Genomic DNA, 20,749 nt, shown 5'->3' on the forward strand with positions numbered 1-20,749 from the left:
ACTTAAATTGAAAGAAACATTAGTGACCAGATTTGGCAAAGAAACAGACCATCTTGATTTCTTAGATTTTAACGAAATGGATGAATATCCTCTATGAGTTATTTGATTTACATATATGGATAGTATTCATTATACTCTATCGAATGAACTGATTTTAAAAAGACATATATGATTTCAGCTAAGAATGAATGAATATAACCTTATATAGAAGTGTAAGGTAAAGATAAAGGGTAAAGGACCCCTGAAGGGTTAAGTCCAGTCAAAGGAGACTATGGGGTTGCAGCGCTCATCTCGCTTTCAGGCCGAGGGAGCCAACGTTTGCCCACAGACAGCTTTCCAGGTCATGTTGCCAGGATGACTTAACCGTTTCTGGCGCAACGGGACACTGTGACGGAAACCAGAGCGCACAGAAACCCCGCTTACCTTCCCGCTGAAGCGGTACCTATTTATCTCCTTGCACACGTGTCCTTTTGAACTGCTAGGTTGGCAGGAGCTGGGACAGAGCAATGGGAGCTCACCCTGTCAGGTAGATTCCAACCACTGAGCTTCTGATTGGCAAGCCCAAGAGGCTCAGTAGTTTAGACCACAGCGCCACCTGCGTCCTTATAGAAGCATATTGGGGAGAGGGTAGTACCTCTGGTGAGGAACACATCATGCTCCTTCTGGGGTAGTCCCCACCCGACACTAAACTCTCATCTGTGGCTCCTAGAAACTGTCAGCATATCAGCATATCACAGCCACACCCTGGGAAACTACTTTGACTGCAGCCTCGGCAGGCCCCGTTGAGCCCATCAGAAGGCGTGCAGGGTTCCATCGGGCCTCCTCCCGTCTGACATCACAAATGCTGCACACATGATGTCGTGCACACACTTGCACACGTGATGTCACATGCACACACATCTCTCTCCCCCCATCCCCATGTTGAATGGAAGCCGGCACACCTCGGCATGGGAAACATTATATTCTGCCTGCCTCTAATATTTTTTATTGGAACCTCCGAAGGCTTGCATTCTTCTAAAATCTAAAGTTGCCAGTAAGTCTCACGAGAACAAGAATAGACTTGCAAAGTATGTATCAATTTTAGCAGTGCAGCTAATGTGCTCCAAATATTACTGGGGGGGGGGTTCATCTCTAGCTTCTGAACAAGCAACATACATGCTGCCATTATAACTGGATAATCATTTCCTAACTGAACTTTTTAAGGCAGGAATACAAAGCAAGTTTTTTAAAATGCTAGGGAGAAAAACGTGAACCCCAAGTTACACCAGAAAATTCTGGAGATCCAAATCACATCATTTTCAAAACTGGTTTGGTACTTTAGCAAGATTCAACTCTTTGGAAGTGGAAAACTAGTAATAGGAACAGGTTGAAACCTCCCTGTGATTTTAAAAAACAACTATCTGCAGAGAGCTCTTTTTAAAAAAAATATGGGAATGTTTAAAAGCTAATTCTCCCATCCACAGTCTAAAATGGTAGAGTCCCTCTACCACCTCACCTTGCTCATAAGTAGAGCCAGACAAAAATTCAGTTTTTTTCCAAGGAACCTCAAGGACATAAGTTTAGAAACTTATGTATATTAGAGTAGCAAGGAAATATACAGATAGCTTCCCTATTTTTGCATGCCCAGACTGGTAGCAAAGATCAGACACTCTCTAGTTTTAAAGATGTAATGGGGAAAGAACCTGATCTTTGCTACCAATTTGAACGGTGTTAGAATACAACCAGTGGAAATAGTCTCTGATGTGATGTTGAGCAGCCTTTCACAATAAGTGTGGGGAAAATATCCAAATGCTTTTTGCTCTGTATTAGGAAACACAATGAATGCAGCCAAACATTCACAATACTCACAGTCATTCAACCACAAAAAAAGGATTGGGGAAGTTGGATTTTCTGAAAACAAGGCTCATCACTTCTAGCATAAACAACCATCAAGGACACTTCCTTTTACGTAAAATGTTCTTACTTTCATTTGGCAGGCCTGGTCTTGTTCTAGCAAGTAGTCTTTGTGAAAAGAAAAGAAATGGTATCCTCAAAAGCCCCCAAATTCAAAATGCAAACCAAAGTGTTCAATGCTGCTTGGAAATATTTGGGATCACACTCCTAAACTGGAATGTTGACATATTGATACCAACATCTACAAATTCTTACTCTAGCCAATTTAGTTGCTGCAAAAGAAAAGCACCTTTTGGGATCGTAGTCCCAAAGCATAAAAAACAGCCTACTTGCAAGTCAGCAATAACAGCAACCATTTATTAAAATGGGCTTTCCAAGAGACAAAGAGATAATTTCAATCGTCAGTTAAAACACATCAAGCTGAATGTAGAATGCCTTACAATTGTAACCAGCCTGCAAATGAAGCTTAGCCCCGCTTTTTAAATTGTAAAATCCTCAATATTTGTGATATATAGTTTCTCACTAGCACATTAAGTTGCTTTGGCTTTAAGTCCAGGAACATTTCCAATGGTCCTAGAATGAAATACCAAAGGCAGTCCTACTACAGTGGTGCCCCGCAAGACGAATGCCTCACAAGACGGAAAACTCGCTAGACGAAAGGGTTTTTCGTTTTTTGAGCTGCTTCGCAAGACGAATTTCCCTATGGGCTTGCTTCACAAGACGAAAACGTCTTGCAAGTTTGTTTCCTTTTTCTTAACACCATTAATACAGTTGCGACTTGACTTTGAGGAGCAACTCATAGAATGCAGTGTACATAGTAGCCTTTTTTGAGGTTTTTAAAGACTTTGGTGAGTTTTGAAGCTTTTCCCAAACTTCTTTTGCAGCCATTTGGTAAGTTAAGCTTTTAAAACTTGGGGGGGTGGATTTGGGGTTGGGGTGTTTGGAATTCAAGGACCTGGTGTTGGGGAGGGGTTTGCAAGAATCTGGAAGCTTGTGTGGTTTTTTTCTGCATTTTTATGATTTTTTGTGACCATTGGGCCACTCTACTGTTTTTTTTATAAAAAATCTGGATTTGAATTTCTGTGTGCTGGGTGGCTGGGGGAACAGTTGGGGAGGGGTTTGCAAGAATCTGGAAGCTTGTTTTTTCCCTGCATTTTTATGATATTCTGTGACCATTGGGCCACTCTGCTGTTTTTTTAAAAAAAATTATGGGTTTGAATTTTGAAATGCTCTTTACAGTATGTGTGACTTTAAAGAGCACTTAATAAACGCTTGTTGTACCAAATTCGGCTTTGTTTGGACTTTTTTTGACCATAGGAATGCATTAATTGATTTTCAATGCATTCCTATGGGATTTGGTGCCTCGCAAGACGAAAAATTCGCTAGATGAAAAAATTCGCTAGATGAAAAAATTCGCGGAATGAATTAATTTCGTCTTGCGAGGCACCACTGTACTTTTCTTAGGAGGCTCTAAGAATGGCAAAATGCACAGGGAATTAATTTTTTCAAAAAAAAAGATTCATATTCCACCATACAATCAGCAGTCTCCAAGAAGCTTTTACATACTAACACAAGTACAGCACAAGTACAAAATAAATCAAGCTCCAAACCGCATCAACCTAAAAAAGTAGTTTATGCAATTCATTAACAGCATAGTTATTTTATGCCACTCTAAGCCTAGAATAACAGAACAGTTTTCATCTACTGCCTGAAGGATAACAGAGCGGGTGGCAGGCAAGTTCACACAGATGGCTTTCCTAACATCTCTGATGCAATTTCCTGTTGATATGGCAGGTGGTCCAGGTCAATCTGTAGAATGCTTAAGTGATTCAGTCTGCAGAAACAATCACATTTAAATTCCCCTTTCCACTGGACAGTGTTCATTCCGCTCGTTGGCATTCCTATCCATGAAACAATTGGATTGATGGCTTTGCTGCAAATGGAAAACTCAGAACAACTGCCTGAACGCAAGCTAGAGTTCATTTTAGAGCCTACTCTGTGGAGGTAAATGCACCAAAGAATGCACAAGGACTTCCAGGGGACTAGTTTTGAAAGCAAGCGCCCTACAGACTTGAGTGGATCAAATAGAACTCTCAAAACACCACCACAAATTCTTTTCAAAACCCCTTTCTACAGGTAACACTGCTTGCCTCAGATGCAACGTGTTCAAAGAGCTGTAGCCTACAACCCTGAACTCCTGTGTTGCAATTCTCTCCTTCTGGGCCACAGTACTCAGCCATAAGGTAGCAGTTCAATTCCAGGCATTTGTAGATGATGCCGATTACGTGGACCCATTTTAATCTGGCTTCCAGCTCAGATGTGGCACAGAAACTACCTTGGTCATTCTGTAGGTGGCATGCAAAAGGATAAGGACAGGGGTGTGAATCTGCAGCTGCTTCTCAGTATGAAAGGTTTCTTTCGAGACCACCTCTCTGGGATGAATATGTTCATGTTTACTCTTCTCCGGTGGGTGTATTCAAGAAAGTGGAGCTGAGGAAAAGTAGTTCACTGCTATGTGTTCCCCAGCTTCTAGTCCAGTCCCCATCCTATTGAAAATGTTGAGGAAGCTGCTGGGTGAGATTTTTTTGATATTTGGAGTAAGGGATCATTAGTAGGCTATTTCTCCTTTTCATCTGAACAAGGAAAGGCAGTAGAAATTATGAACAGGTTCCAAGAATCAACAATGCCCTGGTCTAAGAAACTGAGGCTTAATCTAGATCAGGATGCTGTGGACATGACATCTGACCTGTTCTGGATGGAGTTGCACTCACCCTTAAAGAGCATGTTGGAAGCCTCAATGTATCTCCAGGATCCTATACGATCTAGCACTTTCGCTAGATGCTCAAATCCAGTGACGCAAGCACATTTACTAGCCAGGCGCTTCCTAGACGGACATATGTTTTATACATTTATTCACACTAGATTACTAGCGTGGTAGGGGAGGTTGCCTTTGGAAACTATCCGAAAACCTCTAGTTGCTTCAGAACATAGCAGCTAGATTATTAACTAGAATGTGCCAGCCTAAATATCTCATCCGTCTTCCAATCTCTTCACTGGCTTCCAATGTTACTCCAGCTTTAATGCTCTAAACAGCTTGGTACAGAGGTAGTTGTGCCTACCCAGTTTTTCAGATCTGCTTCAGGGATTCTCCCTCCAGGTGGGCCAGGCTTTAGTGGTTAGAAGGGTGGCCATCAAAAAGACAACCCTTCCAGTGTTGGACCTTGTCTTTGGAATAACTTCCCAAGCAGATCTGTGTGGCACAAATATTGTCTTTTTAAGATGACAGGTTAAGGGATATATCCACCTAAGTGCTACTCAGAGTAGACGAAAAAAGAACTTGTTAGTCATGCCCATTAATATTAATTAATATAATAGAAGCATCGAGTTGCAGAGTTGGAAGGGAACACGAGGGTCATCTAATCCAACCCCCAGCAATGCAGGAATCTTTGCCCCCAATGAGAGGCTTGTCAATATGTCTACTCTGAGTAGGACTAGCATTGCCTATAACCCTAAGACTTTTCATTTTAAATAATTATTTACAATTTTCAGCTTTTATTATTAATAATTAATAAACACAATTTACCATTTTTTCCCCATCTATAAGACACCCCTAGGTATGACGCTCCCTATTTTAGAGGGCTCAGATTTAAGAAAATGTGGGGAATGTGGAAAAATGTGTATAAGACGCCCCCTAATTGCTGACATTACTTTTTAGGAAAAAACCCTAAGTCTTATACATGGAAAAATACAGTAAGTGGCATACACAGATTAAAATCAAGACATTCTCCATCTGCGGAGAGATGGAGAAGGAAAAGGGAAAAAACAAACTTAGGCAACAGTTCTTAAACTTATAATGAAATGTAAATAGTTCACAGAGAGAAGCCAACTAGAGCTAGCCTTTCAGCTAAATCAATGGAATGGGCTCTGCCCATCTCTTTGGCAGGGTTAGCCAGGTTGAATGACTAATATATTTTTAATGCTGTATGGGGTTCTGCTTTGTCAATTTAATTTGTGCTTTTTAGTTGTTTTAGTTGGATGACCGATAGAAAGCTGCTTTGGACTATTTTTAATCTGCAACCCATGTTCCATGAAAGTAGGAGAAATCTAGCAACATTAAGACACGCTATGAAAGCTGAAGACAATGTTTTAGTATGATTGGAGAACATTCCAACACTCCTATGTAGGTTTTGCTAAATGTTTCCAACGGATTCTCTTCATTTGATATGTAATGACATAGAGTTAGGTTTTTTAAAAATCATAAATAAAAGGTTTAACACAAAATTGTCTTGAATTGGAGTAGTATTGTCACATGAGCACTATTGCCAGAAAAATGAATAGCTATGTGGCCATTTCAAGCTCAATTTGGATCAATAAATGTAAGTTCATTGTAATAAGCATTAACTGTTTTTCCTGAATATTCACACATTGAATGCAGGATTGAAATCTGTACAGTATATGAACCCGCTTTATAGAGTCAGACTGTTGATTCTTCTTGGGAGGCAGCTTTCTAGAGTCTCAGACATACTTCCCCCCAAACACCTTCTACCAACTATGGGAAAAGTGGGGGGATGCTGAATCACATACATAAGGGACGTCCATTTGTGACTTGTTTTTATTATCCTATAAAAGCTGCTCGAATGCTCAGTAAACCCAGTTAGAAGAGTCTGCTGGAACAGATCAATGCCCCATCTAGTCTGTGGCCACAGCAAGGAGGACATGAACGTAAGAGCAGTCTTCCCTTCTGCAGTTTCGAGGAACTGGTACAGTGGTACCTTGGTTTATGAACTCAATCCGTTCAACGGAAGTCCGTTCTTAAACCAATGCTGTTCTTAAACCAAGGTGCGCTTTCCCTAATGACGCCTCCCGCCGCCGGTGCCCTTCCACCGTTCAGCTTCCGTTTGTAGACCGAAGAAAAGTTTGCAAACTGGAACACTACTTCCAGTTTTGAACATTACCAAATAGTGCATAAACAGGGCTGTTCTTAAACCGAGGTGTGGCGTTCATACAGAGCCCCCGGTCGTCTCACAGACTATTGACCCGTACACCACTAATCTGCTGCCACCAACCAGGTCCTCCCTGGTAAAATCACTTCAGTCTCAGCCAGCTTCTCAATTAATAAAGAAGAATGTATTTTATTTCAGACACAAACTTTTACGGCATTCCAAACATTGTTGCTCTTTACTTTCTTAGTCTTATTTTCCTCTCTCTCTCTTCTACCTCCCCGCGCTCAAGAACCCACTGCCCTAACTGTCTCTCTATTACCAACTGCCTTTCCCAACCAGCCAACCCACTAAAACCAACCAGCTACCCACCAACAACTCCCAATGAACTCCACCCAGAACTGGTTTTATAGTCCCACTGACTCCACCCCCCTAGGTTCTGACTGGGCAACCTGTTTAACTATTTACCTCCAGTACTCTATCATATGTTAATGTCACACGAGGTACCACTGTATCTTAAAATAGTCATTTATACTCTGTGGCATGAGTTGAAAGCATACAGCATTTAAGCTCACCCCACTTTTTCTAGTCTGTTTTAGCATAAAGTCTGTCCATAGCATGGGAGAGAGGGGTGGACTCAAAATGCCTCTTCCTTACACCTCCAACCTTGTTATACAAGCTGCCCTAAATCAAGAGGAGCAGAAGCAGCTGAGCAATTCACACCTTCTACTGCCTTTCATAGTGACTGCTACACTGGAGGCCAGGACATGCTCGAGACTGAGGAGTAAGGGTCAAGTTCGTACCATCGGCAGCTTTCCTGTACCCTGCCCTACATTCTGTATTCCTAAATGTGCAACTTTGCTTCTGACAGCATTAAAATGAATGTGACCATTTTCCACTTTCCCATCGGGCACAGTGCTATTTCCCCCCAATTATAGTAGCAATTGTGCTTGAAAATGCATGATATTCTCCCTGAATGTTTGTTAACATTCACAATCCCTATCCTAGAAAAAGTCCATGTTTAGACTTCTGTGTTATTTTCTCTGCTCTACTGGTTACAACTGAGCTTTCCACTTCCCCATCGGGCACAGCGCTATTCTTTTCCAGTTATAGTAACAATTGCACTTGAAAATGCGTAAAATTCTCCCCAAATGTTTACTAACATTCACAATCCCGATGCTATAAAAAGTCCATGTGTTGTTTTCTCTGCACTACTAGTTACAACTGAACTGCCAAACTTTTCACAGCATTTTTTTTAAATGCCAAATAGTTATCATCAAAGTATGGCTAAATTTTGAAAATTTAACATGACTAAATTGTAGAGGTTAATTTGGAGTTTTTAAAGAAAGCATGTTCTTGGCCCGCTAACAAAACTTTTTAATAGACTAGCGATCCTTAAAGAGGCTCATGAATATAATAGAGTTTCCTATGAAGTGATGTGATGCAAAATTGTATATGAAAAAAGCAAACAGCTGTAGCAGGGTAAGAAAAGCAGTGACAGTAATACACTATGGACAGCTGTATAAACTGAAGACTTGGCACTCCTACTCATAAATTTTTAAAAGCAGTGCTTTGTCAAAGTAAGCACAGAAAATCCAGCAAGATTCTCTTCCATTTCTATTTCCCTTGTTCTCTACTTCACTAATAATCTCCATACAGTTTACTAAAAATAGAATTCGGTAACATTTTCTTATTGCAAAGTAAATCAAAATACTTAGTCTGTTAAAATATAGATTACTGTTTAGTTTTAAAACTTGGCACTTATTTTGGCATAATACTTTACATCACTATGGTTGTGTAAAGATTGTTTACTCTCTCATAGTTTCTGCTTCTTTGGGGAAGCAACTATCATTATATTGACAAGGCTGCTTCTGTGCAGCTCTGCAGATTCTTTTGCAGATTAGCACCTGGACAGACAATAACCCATTGGGCTGTCATACTTACCAACAACTGCAGCTTAGTCGTACTCAGCCCAGTGTTCCGGGGTGTAGAAGGGTATCAGGGGTAAGATTGGAGCTGGGAGGGGTGCAAAAAAGGGTCTCTTGGGGGGGAGGGGACATACGGAAGGATCTTTTCCGGGAGTGATTAGAGGGGGAAGGGTTTCAGGGGGCAGGGGGCATATTCGGGGGTGGGCTGAAGGGAGAGGGAGCAAAGGAGGGGGACACAGTCTGAGGGGGACACAGGGGGGAGGAGGATATCTTCAGGGAAGATATCAGGGGGGAGGGGGGCATATCCGGGGAGGGGGAAGGCAGGAGGGGGATATATTCAGGGAAGATCTAAGGGGGGAGCGGGCAAATTCAGGGAGGTGAGAAGGCGGGAGGGGGATATCTTCAGGGAAGATCTCAAAAGGATTGATATGTTTCATAGACAGCTGAATTGGTCTATTTCAATATATTTGACTATAAATGGTAAGCAAAATTTTCTTTGTAAGTTCATTAGTAGCAATGAACGGACGACAATTGTAAATATGAGCTTAGACGAGTATGGAAGTTTCAAAGGATCTTGCTTTGCTTCCTAATACAAGTAAATTAGATCATTTGTAGAGCATCAACAAAATTTCTGGTTCACAATTTTCCAGAAAAGCTACACCACTAATGTAAAGCATAAACTCCACAGCTGCAAGGGGTACAACAAAACAGTGGTAAGTTAAATGTTTATGTGCTCCTTTTCATGCAAAATTCCATTTTTAAGGAAGATATTTAGAGTAATATATTTTCTTCACGTACCTCGTCACTTTCATCTACTTCAATGCCCCCATCTTTGTCATCATCCATTTGTTTATGAATTGTGCGAAGAGCTTCCAGGCTGTATTTATCTTCCTCAGTGAAACATGGTGGACTCAGTAAATGGCAAGGATCTAAAGGACAAAAATCAGAAACAATTCTTAACAATTTGGGCTTCAAGAGGGAAATGGAGGAAACGAAACGCTACTTTCAAGTTTTTAGGAATTATAAATCTCAATTCATAATAGTGGGGCCCAAGTTCCATGCTACTGAACTGCCATTGGCCCAAGTCCACTTACCCTTTCGGTGTGGTGGCACTGCAGAATAGCTGAGGCGCCAATGGGACCCCGACAAGGGAATCATGACATCAGTGCCCCTTCCTGATAGGTGGCGGAGCCATAAGCCCCCACCGCCTATCAGGAGCTGGATCCTGGCTTGCATCCTGATTTGGCGAATGGGGATGCAGGCTTGGACACAGACTGGGCCAGGATGTGGAGCTGACGAAGCGGTCTGCTTCATGGCTATTTAAACAGCCCTCACCTGGGGCCCTACCTGCTTTTCCCTCATCGTATTCCCCACCCACCCACCCTTGGTTCAAGCTCATAGTCAAGGACTTTGCTGTGGCTACGGTGGTTGCCATTTTATGGGGCCGGGTACGAACTTGTCCACCAGGCAAATTGGCTCCAGCCCAGTGGTTTTGCCTACTTCATAGCAATCATCACAACTGGGTTGGGCATTGGGGCAATCCTTTATTTTGGATGGAGGGGAGGTTGTAGTCTCCACCTGCCCCTGCAAATGCTGGGGTATCCCATTAAAGGGATTCGGGGAGGGGAGTGGACATGTCCGCTTGCCCAGGCAGGGCCAGGGGGGAAGGCACTGCCCCAGACAGTGGTCCCTGTGGGGGGTCACCCTATCTGATGTAAGTCTTAGGAACCCACACCTGAATTGACCTACGAATCACTTCTGGTGGGCAGGCCAGAAGTATTCTGATTGCCCCATGCCCAAGCAAAACCTCTTTCATCTATATTCAATAAAGTTGTGACCTTTTTCGATCCAAACCAGTCTTAGTGGTCTTTTATTTATACAGGTTGGGGATTGGGAACATGCCAGGACCTAAAATTCACACACTCCAGTATAGCATGGGAAATGCTTCACAACAATGCCACTACAGGGCATACAAGAACATTGGACCACACAGGCTGAATCAGTTAACACAGGTTTTGCTCATCAAATCCCTGGTCTCTTATTTAGCCGCATGTTAATCAGGTAAGAATGACCCTCATAAGTGGCAATTCTAGTCTTCATATTCATACACACACACACACACACACACACACACACACACACATACAAAAGTGTGTGAATATTAATAATAAAGATAGGAAGCTTTAAACAAAACAGAGCCAAGCAGTTCTATCCTGTTTCCACTTCCTGTTTTATTTAATCCACTCCACTTGGTTTATTTAAACCAAAGACTTGTACACTGACCACTAATAATGAATCATAGATATTGTAGATATTATTGCAAATTTATTATGCTATTTTTGCGATGTACAAATGGCATTTGAAGACTTGGTCTTTTTATTTATACAGTTTATTATTCCTATGATCCTTGTTTATAAAATCCAATAAAAGGTTACTTAAAAGGGGGGGGATAATAATAAAGAGGGGTAATAAACTAAAAGGCAGCAAGTACAAAATAACTTATTACTGGGAAGCGGTTGTTAATAGCTTCTCTAACATGCGTGTTTTTCATACAAACATACAATAGTGGGGGTGGGAAAGTCCACACATAATGTGGAGTGCAAGTGTGTAGAACAAATTTGCTGGAAGCACCCATTACAATAGACTAGAAGCGGTCCAAGCTTCTTCATCCTATAATACTATGTTTTGGTCAGAACAGCTAAAAGGAATCTCCCTGCAAAGAGCTGGGGACAAGAGGAGGTAGAAATGCCAGAAATGCAAATAAAGGAAGTAGAAGCAGCCATGCAATTAAAGAGGAAGTTGGGCAGCGCTGAGGTGGTACCAGTGGGTCACCAGTAGCTCCCCGACTGTACTACTAGGTGCCACAAGTCCTTCTTAATTTTCTTCCACAAACAGAAATTGTGGGCTTCCCATAGGCATCTGGATCCAAAAGGCCCTTGGTCTGATCCAGCAGAGCTCTTATGCCAGCCTGTGCTGTTATGACCTGTCTGAATTTCCTTGCACAGCACAAAGCATTCTTCCTTACAAAAGATTCTGCAGAAAACGAGGGAAAGGAGAAGTATTAAAGCATTCTGAGTAAATTAGTTCTTGGCATCCGACAAGGCCATCAAACTTAAATGTGCTTTCAATTTATTTTCCTGCAGGAAACATATTGTATACCACAGAGGAAATCTAAGTTATTGCTATTAAATGACAGCTTATCCAGAACGGAAGTCCCCTAATTAACTTTTAATTAACAGCTTTGGTCGCCCTGTATGATGACCTCTGTCAGGAGAGAGACAGGGGAAATGTCTTCATTTTCCTTGACCTCTCAGCGTCTTTCAATACCATCGACCATGATAGTCTTCTGGAGCAGCTGCCTGAGTTATGGATGGATGGCACAGCTTTGTGGTCCTACTGGATGGTCGTTTCCAGAGGGTGACGCTTGGGGTGTGCTCTTCGGCCCTGTGGTGCTCTCAATGTGGGATTCCTAAGGATTCAATTTTATCCCCCATGCTGTTTAACATCAACATGAAACCACTGAGGGGGGCTATCCAGAGTTTTGAAGGAAGTTGTCAGCAATATGCTGATGGCATATGGCCTTACTTTCGCTGGACCATTGCTGTCTTTGGAAATGGACTGGATGAGAGCCGACAAACTGAAGCGTAATCCAAACAAGACTGAGGCACTGTTAGTGGGTGGTTCCCTAGACCGCATGGATGGAAGGCTGCCTCCTTTTGTTTTTGATTTTTGTTCAAAAAAAATTATTGATTTTCCAGAATTTTTAAACAAACAAACAAACAAACATATTAACTGTACTTAATCCAATCTTAGTAACATTGTTGAGTGACTTCCTCAAATCCCCCGAGCTGAATTTCAGTGTATTTCATTGTAACTGTTTTCCAAAACCAATTTTCTCATAAAATTAACTTAATCACTTAACATCTTTCTTCCTTTTCATTTTAACTTTAAAGATATTATTCTCTAACATCACATATTTAAATCCTAGGCCTATGGTATTTGCAAGTTTTTCCAGTTACCGTATTTTTTGCTCTATAAGACTCACTTTTGCCCTCCTAAAAAGTAAGGGGAAATGTGCACCTTATGGAGCGAATGCAGGCTGTGCAGCTATCCCAGAAGCCAGAACAGCAAGAGGGATTGCTGCTTTCACTGCACAGTGATCTCCCTTGCTGTTCTGGCTTCTGAGAGTCAGAATTTTTTTTTCTTGTTTTCCTCCTCCAAAAACTAGGTGCGTCTTGTGGTCTGGTGCATCTTATAGAGCGAAAAATATGGTAAGTTATCTTAGCAGATTTAACTAAATAGTCTTTGAATTTCATCCATTCCCCCTGGTACTCCTCCTCCTTCTGGTTGCGGACTCTTCCAGTCAGGTTGGCTAGCTCCGAAAAGTCCATCATCTTCATCTGCCATTCCTCCACTATTGGGACTTCTTGTGTTGGAAGGCTGCCTCCTTTTGATGGAGTTAACCACCCTCTGAAAAACCGGGTACACAGACTAGGGGTACTTCTGCATCCTTTGCTGTCGCTTGAGGCTCAGTGGCCTCAAGCTCTTTCCACAGCGGCTTTTCTAGCTCTCCATTTGTATTTTCCTGCTGATCACAGTAAAACCTGCTATGGAGGGAGTTTTTTAAGCATTCCACCTCATTTACTGGACTCTGGGACGGTCATGTGAGGGCCCTGGAGGCTTGCCCATCCTTTACAGAGTTCAGTAAGCAAGGTGTGGGGGACAATGCCTGTTCCAGACAGGTAGGGATGGTCATACAGAGGGAAGGTTCTGCATGTTTCTGGTTTTACATGATTTTGTATTTACACATAGACCCTCAGAAGCCAACTCTCACGTAAGCTGCAAGTTACCAGTACTAAATTTCATATCTCTCCTCAAACGTACATTGAATTGTCCCATACTTTGAATCATATTTCATCACAGCATAGGCGAAACCTTTGTGATGATGCAAAAATGACAAAATGCTGCTTTTAATCAGTTTCACTGGGGATATCAGCTGCATCTCTTCTCTGGCTACAGATATCAATGTTCTCTTAGAATCCAGTGTTGACAACTACAACATGTTGTAGATGAGGCTGTCTTTGAAAAGTATCCTCATTACTTGTTAAGCACCAAGCAGTTCTGTTCTCAGGTACCTTTAATGGTTCTTAATGGCATTGGAGCCACAGCTATTTATCTTTTATCTGTTGTTTTTATTTTAGTCATAACTTCTGGCTTTATTGGTTTATGTTTACAGGTTTATTTGCTGCTTTTATGGTTATTTGTGTCATTGCTTATTTTCTTATGTTTTTATTGTAAACTCCTTAAGACCACTTTGTGAAAGGTAGGGTAAATACACCCATAAATTAAATGTGCAGGGGTACCACATTGCAAATAAAATCTAGATTCTAAAATATGTCAAACCCCATTCTATTACACACACACACACACACACACACACACACACAATAATCAGGGAATCTGTATTGTAGCAGTGGGAGGGGCTGGTTCTCACTTGCAGTCCACACCAAAGTAAGTACCAACTACGGTCACAGACATGAGGCATCCACTAAAGACAGCCCGACGCTTTGTAATTAAAAGTTTATTCCTAAGACACTGGACTTACTTTTTACACAACTTGTTCCTCATAACCCTCTTAATTTTACAATGGACAAATAGGTGCTATTTTTCTCATGTAAAACGTTATGTGCTTTTTTATACAAGAGAGCGGAAAACAGTATGGGTTCCCTTGAGCATTTGTCGACAGAACACTTGATACCGCTCACAGATCAAGTTCCTGAAGGCATTCAAGAGTGAAGAACATGAAGGGAAAACAGTGAACAGTTTGAAATTAAGAAACAAGTCATTTTATGAAAAATAAAGGCCAGTTTAATTATAGCTGGGGTGGGGATTGATAAAAGTTAAAAAACGTAATTCTTAACAACATACCTATGTTCTATTTTACTTAAGACTAAAAGAATGCCTTTAGATTATCAATATTATTCTTGCTATTAAATTTTTTTACTGTTCTTCTGCCCATAGAACACCCAGCAGTTAAGATGAAGAGAAGTACAATATATTTCTAAGCAAATAAAATAAACACAGTTACAAAAAGGGAATGAAGAAAAAGCAATTTAGAGAAACGTAATCTGAAAAAGCAGTAATCATGTTAAAAATAATTTTTGAAAAGCAATTGAATTATACATTACTGCCAAGTAAAAGTGTTTTCTATTTGTGTCTGAATGGACCAAAAGAGGGAGCCAGAGAGATCGCCACGGAAGATGAGCCATAGCATTGGCACCATCACTAAAACAGCCACATCTCTTATGCTCACTCATTTAACAGCCCAAAATGGTGGTAAGGACTCCAAGGAAGTTCTTAAAGCCTGGGCAGGTCTGCATGGCAGATCAAGACCATTTAAAGACTTTCCAAAAACGAAGGGAACCAATCAAGCTGAAACAAGATTGGAGTTAAACATGCCAATGATTAGCCAACACTCAAGAGTCCAGCTGCCACATTTTGGACTAACGGACATTTTAAAGACATTTTCAATATGTCAGAATGTCAAAAGATAGCCCCCATATACAGAATAGTGCAGTCATTTGGTCTGGAAATAACTGAAGTATGTATGCCAGGTTCATTTTCTCTAAGAAAACCAATTCTGAGACAAACTTCACAGAATTTTGTTTATGGGCATCTTTGATATCATGATGACAGGTGCAATGTGTCACTAACGCAATCATACAAGTCAAGCAGCGAGAGGAACGAGATGATGTTGAAAAGCAAGAAAACACCAAAAATACAGATGTCAAATATTGGTTTAAATAAGAGGCTCTTTTTAAGAAATGTGAAAAAATGGTGCAGAGATCATAATTATTTGTGCATATGAAAAGCCTAGTCAGGAAAATAGAAGAGTAGCAATTTAAAGATTGAAAGACACAGGGCAATCTAGGCCACGGCACACACCATTTTTAACAAAGGGTGGGGTGTAGTAAAAATACAAATCACAATACAATCACTAATGGTCAGTAATAAATGGGAAGAAAGCCCAATATTGGGGATGGGGGAGAGGGAGAGAGCACCTCCAGCTGCACAGAAATACCTTTGAGCCCAATGCAGGAGCCAATGCACTTCAGAAAACCTAAAACCACAGCATGTTTGTCTCTTAGCCTTCCTGATTAAGAGAACTCTTAAGAATCATGCAGAACATGCCTATAAAACAATCACACACTCCCATGCTAACTACTTCATGCACCATAAAGAAACAGAGGCCAATGAAACACATCTGGGGGAAGTTAAAGTTGTCTGAATGTATGGCAAGGGAACTGAATCTTTAACTCCATGATTCCCAATGAGCAGCACACTAACACTGCCACCTCTATGAAAACACAGGCATGAAAAAGAGATCACAAAACAGCAAGAGAGTAAAAACAGGGAAAGTGGCAAGACCACAACAATTAGGTCAGTTTCCAGAGAGTCAATCTCTTCTTTGAACAGTCAACTCCAAAAGCCCCCTTTAAAACAAGCTTCCCATCAAGTCACTGATTCTATTGTTTTAAACTTAACACAGCTGTTCAAGGAGGTCATGCTAACACAGGAGAGTTTGTCCTTACATGTAACCAGAGCCAGTTCCATTAAGGACTTTCAAGACGTAGGCTGATACCCTGGATTTGCCTTGGTATTCAACAGGGAAGCTAGTAAATCAGTGCAATAACATGTTCTCTACAGCCGCAGCTTAGTAGCTGTTTTCCAAATCAATTCCAACCTGGTGGAATGCTCTGTCACAAGAGACAAGGGCCCTGCAGGACTTGACATCTTTCCGTAGGGCCTGCAAGACAGAGCTGTTCCGCCAGGCCTTTGGTTAGGGCGCAGCCTGACTCCCTCCTCTGGCAACCTTTACAAAACTTTATGGCTGCCATCAATCTTGATTTTAATTAATTTTTATAATGTTTTTATAATGTCGCACTATTTTGGTGTTGTTAGCCGCCCTGAGCCCGGCTTCGGCTGGGGAGGGCGGGATATAAATAAAATTTATTATTATTATTATTATTATTATTATTATTATTGTAAAGACAATTACTATAATTTATGCATCACGACTGAAGGGTTTTTTATCTGACTTTTGGAACTTAGGCTGAAGACCAAAACGGTTTCTAAGACTGCAATCCTATACCCACTTACCTGGAAATAAACCCCATTGACCACACAATGAGACTTGTTTCCAAGCAGACGTACAAAATTGCACTCTAAGAGCTGGAAGTGGTTGGACAGACACAGCTGCCATTAGCATAGAACGAGGGAAGATCCGGGTTCAAATCCCAACTCACCCATTAACCTATTTGGGTGCCTTTGGGCCAGTTTCTTTTTCAGCTTGTTAGGGTTGTAGGGAGAATAAAATGGGAAAATTGGACATAAATGGAATAGAAATGTGTACACATATTTCTTTCGTCCTACTGTTATCTATGAGCAAACAATTTGTAAAAACACAACCCAAACCTAACATGCTATTTGCTGTAGGCAATGGACAGTCAAGTATATACAGTATGGGCAATACTGCCACGACAACAAAACCATCTTTACAACTCTAAAAAAGGACCTTACTGTGACAATATATATACAAGAGAGAGGACAAAGTGTGTCTCAGCTGTTTCTGTTTAAGTGCAGTTTTCTACATCTTATGCACAACTGCTCTAGGGGCCAGTTCACATATTAAAATCTTCTCTGCCATATCAATTTGTGTACACTGGTACATCAATGTGTAAAGGGAAGTATAACCCCTGGTACATAAAGGTAGCAGCTGCTATCTCTGTGATAGCAGAGGCGGGAAAAAAGTTCGGAGTTACGAACCAACATGATGCAGGTGGTAAGTCCACCCTCTGATATGACAAGTGGCTAGCAGAGGGTTTCCTTTGAAGTGTAGTGATGAAAAGTCGTAAACACCACACTTGTAAGACAAGTGAGTAGTAAATGAGGATCCCGATTACACACACTGTCCTCACCATCTGGTAATCATTTACCACCTAATATCTAGGCAACACAATTCAAAAGAAATATGCTACCTCCTACGAAAGAGTTGAATGCACCAAATTTAAAATTAAACCTGTTCTGCAGATGTACCCACAAATTTAGTTATGTAATTCTTCACTGTCAGTTTTCCAGGCACCAAAATGTTAGTGGAGATGCTAATATTTGCATAATGCATTTTACAGAAAGAGAAAGTTGTATCAGTGACTTCATTAAAACCCCAAAGCCATCTGCTATGCAGGCACATAGGAATGGTGCAATTTGACCATGGCCAGTGTTCAAAACTCCCATTGTTCTAGGCACATTTTGCAACTGGGAATTTCATTAGCGCGAGCAGTTTCTGAGCTCTGGGCGCAGTACTGCACCCTAAGATTTCAGATTAAAACTGCAGAGTGGAAGGAAAGGAGGAGCTTTTCCTGCCTCCCCACTTCCAGCTACTCTCTGAAGGCTGGAGAAGAGATCATCTTAAGAATATTAGGGGGTGGGGCAGGGGAAGGACTAGACCATGTGAAAAATGAACACAATGTTTTAGCTGCAGTTCATTCATTTTCAGCTTTGTATTCTTGTTATTAAAAAAAAACGCACCTAGACATTGCGTTGTTGCGCCCATAACCTAGGCTTAAGGTGCCACTTAGCTCCTGGCTTTCATATCTCAGTTTCCAACACTGACCTTGACTCATCTCATGCCTTCCAGTAGCAAAATGTGTGACCGAAGACCAACTAGTACAGCAGTGCGAAATTCAAGCTAATAAGTCTATTTAACAAGAGGGAAGAAATAGTTCCACTCCATTCTGCCTTGGTCAGACCCCACGGTGAGTACTGTGTCCAGTTCTGGGCACCACAGTTTCAAGAGGATGCTGAGAAGTGAGAACGTCTGCAGAGGACGCTGACCAAAATGATAGAAGGATCTGGAAACCAAGGCTTATTAGGAACAGTTGAGGGAGTTATGTAAGTTTGCTGTACAGGAGAGAAGTCTCAGAGGTTATATGATAGCCATCTTCAAATATCTGAAGGGCTGCCACATGGAAGATAGAGCAAGCTTTGGTTTTTTTGCTGGTCCAGAGGGTAGGACCCAACCCAATGGATTCAAATTAGAAGAAAGGCAATTCCGCCTGAACATTAGGAAGAACTTTCTGATGCTAAGAGCTGTTCAACAATGGAATTGACTCCCTTGTGCTCTCCTTCACTGGAAGTTTTCAAACAAAAGTTGGATGGTCATCTGTCAGGCATTAATTAGGTGTGATTCCTGCATTGCAGGGGGTTGGACTAGATGACCCAGGAGGTCCCTTCCAACCCTACAATTTGTGATTTCTAAGTTTGGAATTTTGTAATACACATGCTCAAGGAAAGAATACTTCGGCTGCATTGTTCTGAAGTTCCTGACAGTATTCAACATATTCCCGGGTAAGAAAGAAATTGAAGTGGCTGAGCGAACTTCCTCTGTAAATGGTTCATCATAGCAACTGGAAATGGCTGCAGTGCCAAGCAAAGGAAACACAAACAGGGAGACAATCTGTTCTTAGCTTCACAGTGTTTCCTCTATACTGGTGAAAGGGAGATGGCAGCATCTTGACTGATATATAAAGGTTTTTTTGTTTTTAGTGGGTGACTAGAAGTATTTGTCAAGGCAACGTGAACAGAGTTAGCAGGGGAGGAAACCGACTGCAGCAAGATCAAGGGCAAACTGCAAGCTTTAAAGACTACATGAATACAGAAAGAGGAATACCACAAAACCCAAAAGGTTTATCCTTTTGTTCCATCTGATTGTAACTATACCATTCCTACCATCCCGAATAAGTTCCACCTACAACCTAGGTACTGATCCCCCTCTTCTCTTGCCAGAAAGTTTCTCTGCTACCTTCAAAGTTAACACACCCATTCAGCTTTCAAACAAAATACTGTGGTTTAGACCACTACTATTACATATAAAAGGATATGCAGTCTGATGACATTAAATAGAACTACAACTATTCTCAAAATTTCATACATGGTTCTCCCTCTGTAATGAATAGGACAGTTTGGTTCAGGGTTCACCAAACTGTAGCTCCTAAACTTCATGCACCTCTTTGACACTTCCAGCTGCAGCTCTTGAGACCACAAAAGGTCCCATGTGTTTTATAATTTCCTGTACCCTTCATTGCCTAGAAGAAGGGTCGATCAATCTGCCTACTATCTGACTTTTAGAAGACATCTGAAGGCAGTCCTGTGTAGGGAAGTTTGATGTTTTACTGTAGTTTTATAATCTGTTGGAAGCCCCCCAGAGTGGCTGGGGCAACCCAGTCAGATGGGCGGCTTATAAATAACATTATTATTATTATTATTATTATTATTATTATTATTATTATTATTATTATTGTTATTATCATCATCATCATTGCTGCAAGTCAGAAACTGTCCAGCAGTGCACATTTGCAGTGTTCAAAAAGGATATTGTGCAATATATTTGTGCAGGCAGTGATAGACATCTTGCCATCTTGCAATAAATCCTTTCTAATCAGATGCTGGAGTTTGCTGTGGCATCTGATTTATATTCTGTGCATGCATGAAAGCATAACATAATCAAGTCATAAGAAATGCAAATATGGAGAAAATTGAAATTTTAAGCCAAAATGGGAGGAAGATTTTACATGCACCGTTAAAGGAGACAAACCTCTTGGCTTTAACTGCAATGCATCAGTCACTCTAAACTTTAAAGTACCGGTAAGCAGCTTGAAATGCCACTCCTAAACAAATCAAGAGACATTTCATTTGAATACACACACAGAGCCTGCATTAGAATTAAGGAAAACATATTGCTTTCTGCAATCGCTAAAGCAGTCTTTCCCAACCTAGTGCCCTCCACAGGTTTTGGACCACAAAACCCGTTGGACCTAGGCAGCATGGCCAATGGTCAGCGATGATGGGAGTTGAAGTCCAAAGCATCTGGAGGGCACCAGGTTGGGAAAGGATAAATTACAATTACATACAACTGACTACTAAAGACAG

The 20,749-nt window shown here is 41.2% G+C and overlaps 1 protein-coding gene across 1 annotated transcript in view; it reads right to left on the minus strand.

The window, feature by feature from the left end:
• The window catches only part of STIM2 (stromal interaction molecule 2), a 74,833-nt gene that overhangs the window by 30,408 nt on the left and 23,676 nt on the right, over positions 1-20,749 (minus strand). The window contains exon 2 of the mRNA XM_081924463.1: positions 9,560-9,690. Within this exon, the coding sequence (XP_081780589.1) occupies positions 9,560-9,690 (131 nt within the window). The remainder of the gene's footprint in view (positions 1-9,559; positions 9,691-20,749) is intronic.

Source organism: Podarcis melisellensis, assembly GCF_964234715.1.
Source record: "Podarcis melisellensis genome assembly, chromosome: 9".
NCBI lineage: Eukaryota > Metazoa > Chordata > Lepidosauria > Squamata > Lacertidae > Podarcis > Podarcis melisellensis.